The sequence below is a fragment of the Natrix helvetica genome (genome assembly GCF_964273705.1).
Source record: "Natrix helvetica genome assembly, chromosome: 1".
Lineage (NCBI taxonomy): Eukaryota > Metazoa > Chordata > Lepidosauria > Squamata > Natricidae > Natrix > Natrix helvetica.
Window position 1 is genome coordinate 296972528 of NC_138548.1, and position 17412 is coordinate 296989939.

At 39.9% G+C, this 17412-nt stretch overlaps 1 protein-coding gene across 4 annotated transcripts; it reads right to left on the reverse strand.

The window, feature by feature from the left end:
- Positions 1-1920: 1920 nt before the first annotated feature.
- On the reverse strand, positions 1921-17388 carry NPRL2 (NPR2 like, GATOR1 complex subunit). Of its 4 annotated transcripts, none has more exons than XM_081936775.1 (12): positions 17162-17388; positions 14363-14448; positions 13882-13973; positions 13585-13753; positions 12200-12308; positions 11281-11417; positions 9319-9416; positions 7882-7918; positions 6338-6431; positions 5631-5748; positions 2831-2973; positions 1921-2600 (listed from the first exon to the last, which is right to left on the reverse strand). In XM_081936775.1, exons 2-12 carry the CDS (start codon positions 14438-14440, stop codon positions 2533-2535), a joined length of 1143 nt encoding a protein of 380 aa, XP_081792901.1. In that variant the 5' UTR covers positions 14441-14448; positions 17162-17388; the 3' UTR covers positions 1921-2532. The 4 variants fall into 4 exon arrangements, with proteins under 4 accessions (XP_081792901.1, XP_081792902.1, XP_081792899.1 ...); XM_081936776.1 differs by having other exon boundaries at positions 13882-13992; XM_081936773.1 differs by having other exon boundaries at positions 17301-17379.
- Between the last annotated feature and the right edge of the window lie 24 nt (positions 17389-17412).

Below are 17412 nucleotides of genomic sequence, written 5' to 3' on the forward strand. Positions count from 1 at the left end.
TTTCCAGTACCGAGCCCTTTTATTCAGCCTCTCCTCCGCCCCCAGGGTCTTCACGAAGATGCTGGTGGCCCTAGCTGCCCACAACTGATCGTCACCAATCAGAATTCTTTGCTATCTGGACAACATTCTCTTGTTGTCCAGGTTGCCCCTTCAAGCAGACCCTGTGGGACCATGGGTTCGGGGTGAATCTCAAGAAGAGTCACCTCGTACCCGTGATTTGCATTCTTCATCTCGGAGTCATCATAGACACTGTGGCAGAGAGGGTGTTTCTCTCCTAAGACTGCATCCTCAGCCTCAGGGAAATAGTCAGGAGGGTCGTGCATCTACGCAATGTCTCCCTTCTATTGCTGTCCCAGTTATTAGAGAAAATGGTGTTTTGCTTCGGGGTAGTACCGTGGGCCAGATCCCACAGCAGGACCCTGCAGTGGTTCATGCTCCCGCATCAGAAAAATAACAGGAGCTGCTCCCCCCACAGGGTTCTCCCCCCCAGGCAGGTCACCCAGTCTCTAAACTGGTGGCAGTCCCCAGCAATCTTGCAGGGGACGTTGTTCAGAGAGCCGGCCCATCTCACTCTTACGACGGACACCAACTTGACAGGGTGGGGAACACACATGCAGAACCTGGTGGCGCAGGTGAGTGGTTGCTAGATGAAAGCCAAAACAGCATAAATTGGCTAGAACTGCGGGCAGTCCGCCTCACCCTGATACACTTCCAACAGACGGTTCAGGACAATCATATCCTCATCCTGACCGACAACACCACTACTAAGGCACACATAAACAGGCAGGGGGGACCAGGTCCTGGCCCCTGATGCAGGAAGCCAATCTATTATGCCACTGGGGGGAATCTCATCTAGCATCTCTCAGGGCGGAGCACATCCCGGGATCTTCAAGCGTCCAGGCAAACTGGTTGAGTCAAGCCAAAATAGATCAGGAGGAGTGGAGTGTTCACCCGGACCTCTTCCATTGACTCACGCTCAGGTTCAGACTACCTGTCTAGACCTGTTTGTGACAGTGGACAACAACCAAGTCCCCAGGTACTACTCAAGGTTTGTGGATCCCAGTGCAGATGGTGGTCGAGCTCTTAAAATCTATATCGACCGCACGGCTTCGCTATGCCATTCGGAAACTCTTGTCTCTTTTCGCCAGGCATCCTTGGGAAACAAGGTTTCACCATTGAGTCTGGGACGGTGGATCAGAGCCTGCATTAAATTAACATATGAACTTCAGTCCTTATAGGTACCACAAAACATTACAGCCGACTCTACCTGGAGTGCGGCAACGGCGGCGGCGTGGTCTACACAGGCTTCTTTGGAGGAAGTTTGCGGGGCAGCCACATGGACATCTCCCACAGCCTTCATACGCCACTGCAAATTAGACATGTATGTGTCGGCTGATGCAGCTTTTGGCTGCAGAGTGCTGCAACAAGTACATGTGCCTTAATGAACTTTACTCTATTGTCCTCACCCTAGTGGATAGCCCTTTCTTTGGTACATCCCAGTCTGGCTGCTGTCTCCACGATCATAGGAGAATGGCCGTTGGTCCTTACCTGATACGCTCATTCTCTGTGAGGTGGAGACAGCAGCCAGCCCCATCCTAGTGTAAATCATTCTGAACTGAACTTTTTGTGTGGAGGAGAGAATATGCATTTCGCAGTTATTTTTTTGCTTCACAATTCTCACTTGAGTCTACAGTCTACTTTGTCTAAACTGAGAGGAGTCACCAGGGCTCGATGACAAGTGTAGACTCAGTCCAATTGGTTACTGGACAGAGCAACCCAGTCTGGCTGCTGTCTCCACGTCACAGAGAATGAGCGTATCAGGTAAGGACCAACACCCATTCTTTCTCACAACCAGTATTTGAAAAGTATACAAGGTAAATAGATTGAGCCCAATTATATTAAATATAACTATGCTGCAGCTTTATTTCCACAGTTTTACTTCAGTATTTTACTTCCCCAAAAGAGTGTGCTTTTTATCAGCATGATTATCCATTATTTATAATCTGCAGATTTTTTTCAAAACTCTTAAAGGATTTCAAGTGGGTATGAGGCATCAAAATCCCTTTTGTTAAAAAAGAAGGCATATTATGATAGAGAAGCATATAGTTATTAGTTAGGGGGGAAATCCAGAATGAGATAGTAATAAGCAGAATAGATTTTTCTGCTGCTGAGGTGCAGCAGATTAAGTGGGAGAATTTATGGTACAGCATTCCCTGCTAGGAATTTTTCCACTTCAGTTCCTAACTATTTTCAAACTATTTTATCCCTTGCTCAACACCATGGCCTTCTGAAATTTCTTTATGCTCCTGTGTGTCTTTTAACACACCCTCCACAAAAAAAGAAGCATGGTTCTGCATCTCAGCTGATCAAAGAGTGTCAAATCCATTTTCCACATTTTTTTTCCAGGGACTACCACAGTTCAAGCCATGCTGCTTTTCATGATCCAGAAGAGTCCTGGGGCCACCACAATGTCTCATGCAGCCCAATTAAAAGTTAACAGGGCATAATAATCATCCCATGTCTCGAAGAGTCTCATTTCCAACAAACAATTATATTGGGATCATTCTCTAATCTTTCATCCAATTCCCGATAGCTCATTCCTAGGGAGAAATAAAAAAAATGATGATGAAAGAGCATTAGTATAATTCTATTGCTTAGGCAAAATAAGGAAATTGATTTATATTTCCCAAATAATCTAAAGATTGTAGAATTGTTTGGTATAATGTTATTCCTGTTTACTTTTAAAAATATTTTGTTTCTGCTTTGTTATCTATTAATAAGTTACTTTATGTGTTCTGAGTAGATGAATACAGGGAATATGATTCCTTACCTGTTTTACAACAAATTTCATCATAGCTATGGCAGCCAGTGTAAAGTCGAGCTGGATGACTTCTTTCATCTCGAGCTATTTTTACAGGATATTTCTGGAGCCGACGAATAAGACCCTTCATCAAACCAAACTGGATGAATTTTCTAAACAAGAGAAAAATGTGCTCATAAATATTTAAGAACAACAGCAGTAACACTTAGACTTATGCACCACTTCACAGTGCTTTTAGAGCCCTCTCTACGCCATTTACAGAGTCAGCATATTGCCCCAACAATTTGGGTACTCAGACCTTGGAAGGATGAAAGGCTGAGTCAACCCTTGAGCTGCTCAGATTTGAACTCCTGAAGCAAGCAGTGAGTTAGCCTGCAATACTGCATTCTAACCACTGAGCCACCACGGCTCTTAGGACACTGCAGTGCTTCTTTTTTTTGCTATCCATTTAGATAGCTGCTAAAAACAATTTTAGATTAGCAGGAATGGTACTATATATGTATTGCTGGTACAGAAATGTGTTGTTTTGGACTGTTTTTCTTTCTCTACTGTACCACAGATTGCTATTGTCCACATGTGCATGGAAATTTTTGATATAAATATTGAAAGAGGTAAGAATACAAGAACCTTTTTCATACATGCACTACATTTAATGAGTAGAAATAATTATTTGGAGAGGGAAATGCTCAAAGGACAATTTAAGATCAACCAACAGGCACATAGTTATCAAGTTTCTGCCTGCCACAATTGGTAAACAATATATGAGGTACATGTTACATGTTTGATAGACACAAACAGATCATGACAATTATTTCTCTTTCCAGACATCCTTAAGTTTCTACGTTTTTTAGAACAAACGAATGCTTTGCACAGTTGATACTAAGACAAGTCTGGACACTTACCGTATTTTTTGGAGTATAAGACGTACTGGAGTATAAGATGCACCAAGGTTTTGAAGAGGAAAATAAAAAAAAAGTTTTTGCACTCTGCAAATCTCCCAAAAAGGGCCTGTTTTTCATGAAAATGGGCTCTTTTTTTCAAAAAAGGGCATGAATAGCCTTTAGGAGGCTTGTAGAGTGCTCCTGGGGGGTGGCCCCCCCAAAATGAGCAAAAAATGGCCCATTTTTTGCGAAAACGCATCCATTTTTTGTCAAAAAAAGGGCATGGATAGCCTTTAGGTAGCTTATAGAGTGCTCCTGGGGGGGCTATAACTGAGCAAAAAACAGGCCATTTTTTTGCTCATTTCTGCCCTCTCCAGTCTCCAGGAGCTCTCTGAAAGCTTCCTAGAGGCCATTTTGGTGAAGGGGGTGGGGTTTCAGGAGGCACAAAATGCTGTATTCAGTGTATAAGACGCACCCAGATTTTCAGCCTCTTTTCTGAGGGAAAAAGGTGTGTCTTATACTCCCAAAAATATGGTATGCATCAAGAATGTGATTTTACACGACCAAGTAATGCTACTGCTACTAATCAAATAACCACACAGGTTTTACACACAGGTTTACTGAAAAGAATAGGATAGCAAACAAATTAAAATAAGGAACTTCATATTTTGATTAGCCCTTTAGCTGCAAGAAAGAAAAGGATGTATTTGTTCTGAAAATATATATCCATTTTAAGTAAGCTGAACAGTGCTGTTTCTATTTGTCTAGATCGAGCCCTAGGAATTGTAGTTTGATGAATATACTCTCATACAACTCTCAAGCAAAGTTCTCGGCCTTGTAGACAAGACAACAGTGATTACCATATTTTTGGAGTATAAGACGCACCGGAGTGTAAGACGCACCAAGGTTTTGAAGAGGCAAATTTAAAAAAAAGTAGGTAGGTAGATAGAGGGATAGAGAGGGATAGAGAGGGAGAGAAAGAGAGAGAAATACAGAAGGTAGGGAGGGAGAGAGAGAGAATAGTTAGGTAGGTAGATAGGTAGGTAGATAAAGGGATAGGTAGGAAGAGAGAGAGAGTGTGTAGGTAGGTAGGTAGGTAGAGGGATAGAGAGAGAGAAATAGAAAGAGAGAGAGAGAGAAATACAGTAGATAAGTAGGGAGAGTGAGTAGCTGGGTAGGTAGATGTTTCCAGGTGTATTTATCATGTGCTGGAGAAGGAAATCGCTGACAATCTATAGCACCTAACTTTGTTCCTGCTGGCACAGCACTTGATCTAATTCTCATCAATCAGTTAAAGAGTTTCTGAAAGGAAAAAAAAAGTTTTTGCACTATGCAAACCTCCCCAAAACGGCCTGTTTTTGGTCCGTTTTGGTCTGTGTTTTTTTTTCAAATAAAAGGCATGAATAGCCTTGGGGGGGGGGGGCTTGCAGAGTGCTCCTGGTGGGTGGGGGTGGGCCAAAAACAAGCAAAAGATGGCCCGTTTTTCATGAAAACGGGCCCCTTTTTTGTCAAAAAAACTGCATGCATAGCCTTATGGAGGCTTATAGAGTGCTGCTTGGGGGGGGGGGGGGAGGGCCCATTTTTTGCTTATTTTTGCCCTCCCCAGCCCCGAGGAGTTCTCTGAAAGCCTTCATAAGGCTATGCACGGCCATTTTGGTGAAGGGGCGGGGCTTCAGGAAGCAAAAAAGATGCTGTATTCGATGTATAAGACGCACCCAGATTTTCAGCCTCTCTTTTGAGGAAAAAAGGTGTGTCTTATACTCCGAAAAATACGGTAGATTGAAACCAGACACATTTAGCCTTTGATTGCTCTATGTGGTACTGAGCCTTTGATTTAGCCTTTTCTCTATGTGGTATTTAGCCTTTGATTGCTCTATGCTACTGTTGCTGAATTATTGGTTTTCTGAAGGGAGGGGAAGCTTTCCTACCTTTCATCCACTCTCTGGAGTTGGAGGGTATAGCGGCAAATAAGGTCTCGAACAGTTGTCCCAGGGCTCAGTCCACAGTAGAGCTGGAAAACATCTCTCAAACTGGCTCGCTTGTGTCCTATAGAAAATAGTCAAAGAACAAAATTGGGAAAGCTGCTAAAGATGATGTCTACCATCAAAATAGCTAAAATTTAAATAAGAACAGGATTCAATATTACAATGTGGATTGTATTTACTCTAAATAAGGACTAAAAATAACATTCCAAGGGTGGATGCAAATTAATCTGTACTGCCAAATATAGTTTATGGAACCACTGCAGTCAGTGACAATGCCAGCAATTAAATTGCTATGAGATTTTTATTTTGGACTGAAAGTCAGCCAAGAGCAAACTAATTCATTTTATCTGCTATACATTATTCATATAACTACCACTGTCATGAAATAATTGTTTTATGGAAACATTTGCTACAATAGCTTAGTAAATAGCTTATATTAATAACCTTTGATTTTATGCAATCTCTCCCAAATATTTTAACAAGAAGAACATACTTGATAAGTATGAGGACAAGGACCAATTTTATACTAGTTCCTCTGGATTAGGCGGAAAATACACACTTTCCTGAAATTAAGTTCAGCTCAACTCCCAAGGATGTAGTCTGAACAGATACAAACAGGACTGCACGTTCAGCCATCCATGCTTTTTTACCTGGTTTTGTTACATATAAGAGACATTCATCTTGCAAGCATTTATCATCCACTAGGTCCTGAACTTTGGGAGTTGTGCAGTAAACATTTGAGTACTGTGGGAGGGAAAAAAGAGATTTCGGTCAATACTGGCAGAGTTGCAGCATTTTAGCTACTGCTGAGATTCCCATTAATTACTCATCAAAAGCATTCCAACAGAGTTCATAGTGGCATATGTTAATATTAGCATTACATGAAATAATCAAATAGTATCAAGTAGCATTATAGTATAGTATGTTAATTTATAGTAATAATTAAGAAACTTTTGCCTTTTGGATTATAAAACTCTCTCACTGAGATCACAAAACGTCTGCCATACCTGCAGACTAAAATCTGGAACGCTAGAAAACACAGGTTTTTTTTCGTGATGAAAGGACAGATCAATCTTAGCTGTTATTGGGAGTTCTCTGCTACCATCGTCTCCAACAGACCTTCAGCATTGCTGGGTTCTTGTCAGCAGAACAAAAACCAGAGAGGTGTGTTCTTCCCTATCCCTATCCCTGTTAAAAAACAATAGGCTCCCCTTCATCTGAAAATAATTAATTGGTACAGAATGAGAGCTGGGGAGGTCTGGTACATAGAAGAAATAAGGTCTCCCCTTGCCCTTTTCTGATGCTCAAAAGTCCTTGATCTATATCACGGGTGTCAAACTCGATCGTGATAGTAGCTGAACTCTTAACATTTTTGGCAATTAGCATAATATTCTTTCCATTTACAGTTGAGTACTGGTACTTTAGATATACTGTTTTCAAATATCAGGGACTGCTCATTTCATTAATATCTATCAGGTTTTTAAGCCACAAAATATCCTGTATAACAACTAGGGTTCCTCTTTTTGTTAAAATGGAACTAGATCAGAGGTGAGTTTCTTCCGGTTCGCCCCGGATCGGCAAACTGGTAGTGGCGGCGGCGGGAGGCTCCGCCCACACGCACAAACGCTTCTGTGCATGCGTAGAAGTGTCGCAGACACGTGCGCACAAAAGCAAACCGGTAATAAAATAAATTGAAACCCACCACTGAACTAGATAATGTCAAATTTTCTGTTTTGAGGTTTCCCGAAAGCCTAATTGGAAAAGATGCAGGAGTTGAAGAAGACAGAGATCCACACTCTTTCCTGTAATAATGTAATATATCACGGGTGTCAAACTCGATTGTGTCACAGAACGGATTGTGATGTTTTTTGCTATTGTGAAGCCAGGATGGGCGTGGCCTGCGCTTGATGTATCCGGCCCGCAGGCCACCAGTTTGCTAGGCCTCTAATAGATTATAAATGCACATGTCTATGCATATCCTCTTATTTCTCATCAGATTATTATAAAATGAAGCAGGAAGGGATTATGGGAGAAACAATTAGGGTGCGAGTTCAATTCCTTAACAATTACTGTATGTTCTTTGACAGATAACCCATCTTTACAAAGCATCATTTTATCATGCATAATCATGCAAATATATAAACTTGATATTTTATCATCTCAGTTCATCCTACTGTATGTACATTCTACTCACCTGAAGTATTGAAACAAGAGTGACTACATTGTAGTATCTAACAATGAAAAGAAAAACCATTAGAAAGTAACAAACATAGAAAACTATATGTATATTATGAGAAAAAGATAAATCCAGAAAAGTAATAAATTATAGGAAAACCATTATCAAAAGTGATTGGATATGTGATATTAATTCAAGGTAACCTTTGAATTAATATGATCCTCCCCTCTTCCAAATGGATTGACAGAAAATAGAACATATTTGAATACTGTTAACCTAGAATCGTTGAGATGGATTGTGGTGGGACAGAAATTGGATCAAAAAGTTAAATGGATAATTCTAGCAGAAACCAGACCATGAACCCTGCAAAATAATATACACATTATATTTATGAGCATATATGTATTTATACACTTTCTAGAAGTTAATCTTTGAAAAAATGACTGGTTTGGAAGATCTTAATCAAACTGTGTGCTTTTCAATCCATGTTGACTCCTGGTGACTGCCTGGACAATTTCTGCAGTTTTCCTGGTAAGATTTCAGAAGTGGGTTGCCATTATTTTCTTTGGGGGTTGAGAGAAAATGACTGGCCAAAAGGCCACCTAGCTGTCTTTGTTCCTTAGCTGAGACTAGAACTCAGTCTCCTCTTTCTAATCTGGTATCTTAACTACCACCAAACTGGCTCAATATTAATCAAATAACATCTAATTGAAAATTAATTGGGTATAAAATATTTCTTATTAATATAATTAAATGATTTTCATTGAGACAAACCATTCTCATTTATACACGAATATTTTCCACGCAGAAATGTATAATATACTCCAAATACTTGCATGTGTAATAAACATAATTCCCTACCTCATTCCAACAGAAAAAAAATAATACCCCCAAAATGGGTTAAGATGTTGAAAAGAGAAGAGAACAGAAAGTGAGGACAAACAAGGGGAAAAAATAGACTCTATATGGAAAAAAAAAAGCCAAAAGAAAAATCCTGTTTCTACTTTACCAAAATTAATTTCAAGCAAACAACTGCAGCTGCTCAAAGTATTTCCATCCAGGATTTCTGGCCATTTCTGCTTCTTGCCTAACTAATAAATCTTAGATGACACTTACACTTCTACAATCTACTGTATGTGGAGAAAAGCTGTTAAGTTAAATACAGAATAGTATGGAAATGTTATTAGGAAGCTGATTAAAGTTGCAGAATTAAGGTAAAAAAAGAGCCTTAATGTATGATTTTTTAAAAATTATGTTCAAAACAGTATCAGACCAATACACAAGAAAAAGTATGTATCCATCAAAAAAGAATCAGAACCTAACTTAAAGAGGATGTTAAAGAGTTGTTGCTGGAATATTATATGTTACATTGTGTTACATCACATCACAATAACGTAATGTAAAGCACTCTCTTTCCTTCACTGTAGCTTTTTCTTTTGTGCACCTAGCACTTACAAAAGGTTTTGGACAGCGATTCGAGCCAAATTGAGTTCCACATCTGCTTCAGCTGATATTTTCTGAACATGCCGAAATCCATCAATATACGGCAGGATCTAATATGAGAGAGGATGTAGGCAAGGAATGTAAGGTTAAAAATGCATAAACATAAACAATTTTTTTCCTCATAAGCTAAACGAGGAAGACAAAACAAGATGAGAAAATGTCCATATAAAAGACCATTTGATTTCAGTGGAAGCATGTCTTAAGCCCTTTCACTTTGTTTATTTGTTTGTTTATCAAATATATGTAGCTGAAATGTGACTGTTGCGCGTGAGCTACACTTAAGTGGATGGCAGAGGCAAATAAAGGTCTTCTGCCAACACTTTAATTGATAAGAATTGATAAGAATGGACAGGTGTGAACCTTAGCTGGGTGGTGGCGGCGGTTAAATGATTTATTTATTTAGTTTCTATAGCCACCCATCTCAATGATTCTGGGAGGCTTGCAATTAAAATATATACTACAATTAAAACAATAAAAGCATTTTAAAATGCTAACTAAAATCCTCTTAAGAACACCCAAAATAAATACAGCTGCTGAGATACAGTTAACAATAATGCCAGGCAATCGGGCCCTTAGCCCATTCAGCACTGTAGCCCCAGGAACACAGCCTGACGCTTACAGTTTTATGAAAGGCTAACAAGATTGGAGCCATTCTAATTTCTGAAGAGAGGATATTCCACAGAGCAGGAGTCATTGCAGAGAAGGTCTAACTTCTAGTCTCCACCAGTCAACATTGTTTGGCTGATCTGCAGCGTGCCCAATCTGCTAGAGTGGATAGGTAAGACTCCTGGAAAAAGGTGGTTCCTCAGGTAATTCAGACGCAAGCCATGTAGGGCTTTAAAGATGACAACTGGCTCGAATTGCATTGCACCCAGAAGTATACAGGTCGCCAATGTAGCTCACGCAGTAGTGGTGTTGCATGTGCTGATATCTGGCACCATTTGTTACCTGTACAGCCTAGTCCTTTGGGCATTTGCAGGCTCTTAACAGCTTTTACCAGAATAACAAAAGCAGCATTTTAGCACTGCGCCACAAGCCCTAGCCCTCCTGAATGTGTAATGTTATGATGCATGCAAAATATGGGCAAAGATTGTACTGCATTGCCATAGTGCTGCTTGCCTCACTTTGACATTTTTCCCCTTTGACCCTATCCAAGCTTCTTTGCTGAACAAGGATCTTAGCAAATACACAGTTTTAAGGAAGGAATGTGTGCTTATTCATATCTGCATCCACATGCTTCACTCGAATTTAACTCTTTTCATGTGCACACAAATAAGCGCATAGGTTCAAGTAAATTTCAGTTTCAATTAACCTGCCATTGATAACTAAAATACAGTTGTTGCTTAACATATGTGGTCAGACCTTAAGGACCAATTATGATGGATCTCCAAAAATATTCTTACAACCCATCCTTGAAATTACCTTCCTGCATGTGACAATGCTGTCACATGATCCCTTTCAGCTGCTTGGAGGTTGGTTGGCTTTTAAGACCAGCTGCAGCCATCCTGTGGACATGTGACCACGATTTGCAACCTTTTTTTGCCATTTATAAAGTTCATGGAATCCTGCTACCCTTCTTAAAAAAACTCAATTCTGATGAATAATATTCTCATTGAATATGCAATTAAATAAATGCAGAAGTATTAAGAACACAAAATTGCAGTCTTAATCTCAAAACAAGAAAACATTTAGCTGGAACCCCTTTCAATACAATGGGGACCGCTGAATAAATTAGAACACATTCAATCTGCTTGGAGAGAAATTGTTTTCGATTTTTAATCCGCCAGGAGGTTAGTGTGTGTGTGTGTGTGTGTGTGTGTGTGTGTGTGAATTGAAGGCAAGTTCTCCCTGTAATGTTGATATTATTATGAAATCCATTGGTGGGATTATTTCAGGCTAATTTTTTGCACTAACCTGTTGAGTAGTGAGGTCCCACTGAGAATTTAAAAAGTCATCTTTATCTTGGGTGAAGACAGGGACATCATATTCTTGTACAATGGGGGGATCTGGACGTTGCTCAATCACTTTCAGGTGAATGGTGTTTGATTCATCTATGAAAAAAGGCAATGCTTATCTCAATGCAAGATTATACTATCACAACAGGCCTGCTGGAATTGAAATACATCGGACAACAATAACAGACCCTACTTTATAGGGTATAATTGGACTGGGTGTGCAATGGGAGCGCTCACATTACAACCCCAATTAAGTTTTAATGTTGAATGTACAGCAATTTTCAAACCAGTGGGTAATCGGATAACCCAAGTGAATGATACTCCAAACCAATAGGATAGTGTTACAGTATAGCCTATTCATCTTATTGTTTTACAACATGTTGCACTTAGTACTAGAGAGAATATTCAAATTATGCAAAACCCCAAGGACAATTAGTTTTTTCCTTAGTCATGTCAATTTATAAGAGCCAGAATATATTTGTAATGAATACTAAGAACTTCCTTCAAAGAATCAACATCCAACAATTTTTCATACTTTGTGGACCCTTGATCTAAGGGGCTGAGAACTGTGGATTTACTAGGCTAGAGAATACTGCTTTGGGAGATGACTCTTCCCTTACCACCCAATAAATAAATAGAAACTACAGTGTACTGTATGCTCAAGAACATTGGTACAGTATTCTTCCTGCTGTTGAGCAAAATAATATTTTTATCTACTTTACCTGTTCAAATTGAGACATATAGATGTGGAGAAGACAGCACTAAATAATAAGTATCCTTCTTTCTAAATGTGCTTATCTGCCCAAGAATCACAAGCCTGAATTTTAATATGCTCCATTCCAAAATATATTTTGTAACAATACGCTTGGTGAAAATACCAATAGGCAGAGTGCATTTGCCAGTAGCATTCAGTTCTTCAAGTAGAATGGTCATGATGGGTATCAATTTTTGCTTGCTCTCATCATTGGAAATGAAGCCACTTTCAAGCTAGGAAAGAGCAGAGTTGACGATCAATTACAATCAAACTATTACTAGGAGCAGTAGCATGGATCGACTGTGTGCCCCACTAAAAGAAAATACAACTTCGTTCAAATAAACCGTAGCATATTTTTCATAGCAATAATAAAATGGAAACTCAAAAATAGAATTAAGCTCTTAGGGTATCATGCATTTCATTATTACAGCCACAGAGAGTGATGAAAGGATAGGCATAAGAGATCGTGATTTGTAGATGAGTGGTCTTGAAATCGGCTAAAAACTGTTTGACTTTTACAGCACACAAAATACTCAGGAAAGCAGCATAAATGTTTAAAGAATACTTCTGGAATAGTACAACTTTGCTGCAGGAAATCAGAAGAGGGTTGCTGCCGGTTTGGCCCACTTCAGTAGAACCGGTAGTGGCTTGGAGCAGCTGAGAGCGAACCGGTACAGGGGCTCTTTTGGCCCACCCGCCCGCACTCTATACCTGTTTTTATGGCAAAAGGCAAATTGCGCATGCACGCATAGTGTGTGGCGCCTATGTGAACCCTGACAATCAGCTGGTTGTTGCAGGGGCAGTGGATTGCCCAAGCACATGCGCGCAATCACTGAACCAGTAGTGACAGTAAGTGCAACCCACCACTGCAGGAAATAGAGTAGCAGGTATAGAAAAACAAAGTGGTTATAATTTACAAGTTTTAATAAGAATACATAATCTCCTGCAAGTGTCTCCAGAGTGGAAGTAAAATGTCTGTTGTGATCAGCTAAGAGATAGCTAAGACAGTCCATATTCATCACACAACTTCATCAGGTGTCACTCAAGGACTTAAAGGTCCTAAAATATATATATATCAGGTTTGCCATTGGCAATTAGACAAAAAAATAAATAAAGAGTGAAGACAAATGTGCTTCTATATTGCCTTTTCTGTCACACTGCTTGCGGTCTGCTTGGAAGATCATTTCCCAAAGGTTAGACTGTCCTAATCCTACTGGCATTTTATAAAGCACTGAAGACCTGGAATATGATCCAGATTCTGGAAGTTGGGAGAATAGAAGCTGCACTGAGAGGATTTTGATGATACTTTTGTCTGGGTTTATTATTGGCATTCACTGTTGGTTTTTACCCACATTAATATTGGTTTTTTTATGATTTTAATGTATTGTTAGCTGCCCAGAGTTGTATTTATGAGATGAGTGGAAATGAAGTATAATAAAAGATAATTTAAAAAATCTATACACATATGAGAGCAGGAATGAAGGATATCATATTTATGCTATTTCTAACCTCCAGAGTAGTAAGATAACCTGCCAATTTCTTCACAATCGGTTCCAGTGCACAGGTCTTAGCTCTAGCATCACAAACAAAGCCAAGGTTGAAATGCAAGGCATTCCGGGTGTATTTCTTATGTTCAATGCAAACTGGGCAACCAATTAGCTTTTTTTCCATAGCTGTACTGGATTTTGGTAGAGCAGGGGAGAGAAGAGAGAGAAAACAATTAACTTTCCAGCACCCAAAATACTGAGCAATTGTATTTCTTCTTCAAGCAAGGTTTTTCTTACAGTGCTCCTGCATAATACTCACACTGTGATAAGCTTACTTTGGAGTTCGGGTTTGGTGATGATATATACTTGCACTGTATCAAACAACTCTCGGGAAATAAAATCCTCTGGAACCTGCAGGAACAAGACAGAGCTGCAAATAATTAATAGACAAACAAATCAATAAATAATGACCTTAACTTTTAGGGCAACTCTATTTTTAAGCTATGGCAACATGTTTTTCAAACAAAGGTGAAAACATTTTTTACACACCACTGCAAAAATAAAATACGCAATCAGAAATAAAAATAGACAAGCAGATGCAAAATAAGAAGCTTTGATACACTTGATGAAAGACATTCCATCAAAAGGAAGGCCCTCATGAATGGCAAACATAATGTTTTCCTAGATCTCGGCTTCAACTCCAGTCATGAATAATAAAGAGAAAATCTAAAATCTTGGACAACTGATGCCAATCAGAGCAGAAAATAACAAATGAGGCAGGTAGCTTTTGCACAACTCACCTGATACGTTATTTTAGGCCCCAGTGTTGGGTGGAATTCGCTGAAAAATATACACTCAATTCTGCTGCTGATTTCCATGGTTGTAACTGAAAAAAGATGAAATACGTAGAAATGAATGAACAGCTACCTACATGGAAAAAAATAACTCTTATTTTCTTTTAATCCAATTTCAAGGCCTGACCCCCCTGATGACACGGTGTAGCTTACAAAAGAAAAAGAAAAAAAGAAATCACGGCCAACTGGAAGGACAAAACACTCGAACATAACTAAAGAGGACTCCAAAACACTTTACCCAAGGCCTGAAAGAACAACCTGGTTTTAAATAATTTGCTAAACGTCATAAGCGTGGGAGTTGCATGAATCTCGGGGGAGATATTGTTCCAAAAGGCGCAGGTACTGCAACAGAGTTTGCCTATCTTCTGAATCCTATAAAAGGCAACATAGTTTAATCACACAGGTCCAATACTCATCTCAGTCAGGTCGATCTCTACAGGTAAAAAACATTCAGAAAGTGATCTGATCACAACAATGGACTAATAATAATGTTCTCCAGAATCAGATTATATCTCATCTGCCCCAAGAGAAAATCCAAATCTAGTATGTGAGCTGTTATGCACGATATTCATGATGTCTTCGGACAGGTCTATGGTTATCGTGGTGGCCACAAACTCCTAAGTTGCCTCACTCAATAGCACCAGCTTGACATCATCAACATCCTCTGAATGGACATTTGCCCCAAGCCTGATGACTCACATCTAGGAAAATCTTTATGGCAAAAACAAACATTATTGTGGGTACGCAGGAACAAAACCGTATTGAAAGATAGAGAAAGGAGACCACTGAACAAGGCATAATATGAAAAGAGATTATGGCTGAAGAATCCGATCTCCCTTATACTATTTGTTGGACCTTGCATAGGTTGAGGGTTGGAATACTGCCAGAAACATAATACTGATAATGATTTATTTTTGCCCGATGACAAAACCAAGGTGACTTCATTCTGGCAGTCTAAAGTTTGATCAAGACACAGAAAAAGAACATTACCAGCTGCTAAATTGATGTCCCAAAAATTAGTTGCCCCAGAGTCTCAATTACCAGCTTAGTAAATGAAATCCAGCAGCTCAGCCAGGGGAGATGCTATACAACATGGAGGGCAGGGGAACAGCAACTATTACATGTGTTTCTTGGAAGCCAACTTCAAACCAGAGCAATTCACTTACTGACCCACAATGCCTGCTTAACGAGGGCTGTAGAGTATGCCAGGATTGCCATTGCTAAGCAATGCAGTCTCACAATGTTTCACTTTATAACCACTTAGTGATAGAAATTCTAGTCTCAATTACCACAAAAAGAAGAATGGAGCAGACCCACAGTCACCGCCAGCATCTGTGATGCCACAGGGAACCCTACTGGCCTCAACAGGCCAGGCAGCAGTTGGAAGAACTTGCCCTATTTTTATATGGAATAAATTCCATAAAAGTAGAGTGATCATTGAATACCAGGTTAACCCAAATTTCTGTAATCTTACCTCCTGCACTGAATATGTAACCTAAGCAGTAAGCTTACCTTCGGCATAATTTTAGCTTATCACTGGAAGATTAGCATAACTATCACACTGAGTGCATTCTCTTACAAGTGTATGTAACTAATAAATCAGGATGTGAGTTGTCTGTGATCTTGTACAAACCAGAACTCTGCTGAATTATTCTTGTTCATTCAAGACTAAATGAATCACTGATCGAAGTGTCAAGATCTGAGTCACCCTTAGTCAGAAAGAGCCAGAGGGAGTAATCAGTGCATTTTGTGAAATGCAATTCAGAAACTGTTGTTTTGAGCAACATAGAAGGCAGCCCCTAGCACTCTCACTCTGATTCCCATTGACAGCATAAGAATACTATAAGTACTATACTATAAAGAGCACTTACAGTCCCTCAATTTCCAGATGTCCATATTTTCCAAAAGAGGGCAGGACAATATCCCATAACAGTAGGTACACGTCTACTCACTCTATCCATCACGTTGAGAATGGCCAGTGTTTCTCAACCTTGGCAATTTGAAGATGTCTGGACTTCAACTCCCAGAATTCCCCAGCCAGCATGCTGGGGAATTCTAGGAGTTGAAGTCCAGACATCTTCAAGTTGCCAAGGTTGAGAAACACTGCTTTATACTGTACTTAGCAATCTTCTAAATTAGCTGAAAACAAGTGCCCTATTTTTCATTAGAATTTCTCTGTTAATCTTCCCATTTATGCGTGCACAAACGACAGTACTTGGAGATTAACCTTCCTACCATAGTCCATCAATTTATTCAATGTTTTTTTCAGACTTGGCCACCTTAAAATGTGCGGACTTCAACTCCACAAAATTTTGGGAGTTGAAGTCCATGCCTCTTAAAATTGCCAAATTTGACAATCACTGCTTTAGTTCATAAATTACAAGCCAGTCCGCATTTCTTTAAATATAACCGATTCCCACAATTCTGGCAGTGTGTGTGTGGTTTTTCTTTTCTTTTTAAAAGCTGATAGAAATGACTTGGTGGAAGAAATCTACAGATCAAAGGATCTTCTTGTCTTCCATCAATAATCAAACTGCCTGTGAAGTTACAGGGTAGTATTGCTCAAGAAAGGCCTATTTAATGCCCGGTCCCCTGAACTAACAGAAAGCTGCCTAAACTTGGGGTTCACGTAAACTCCTAAAATCCCCGCCAGATAGTGTGCCCACGAAGGGAGGAATCGGGAGCCTTCACATGCTCTCCTCTCTCTCAGGTAGCCAAAAACCAGCCCACAGGCTCTGCACCTACCGGAAGAGCACGGCCAAAGCACGCATGTGCAAGGCTAACTCCAACTGGGCGAGCGAAAGAGCCTGTGGGGGGTGGGAAACAATCGATATCACAGCGCCTGCGTCTTGGTGGCCCTGGAGAAGAATAAAAAAAAGACAACCTCCCTGCAGATCTCCGCTCGCAAACGTGCTCCCCGACCTTGCCCGCCGGTAACCATACAGCATTAAACTAAGATCGGAATGGTAGTTACGGACGTGCAATGCTTGTCACGT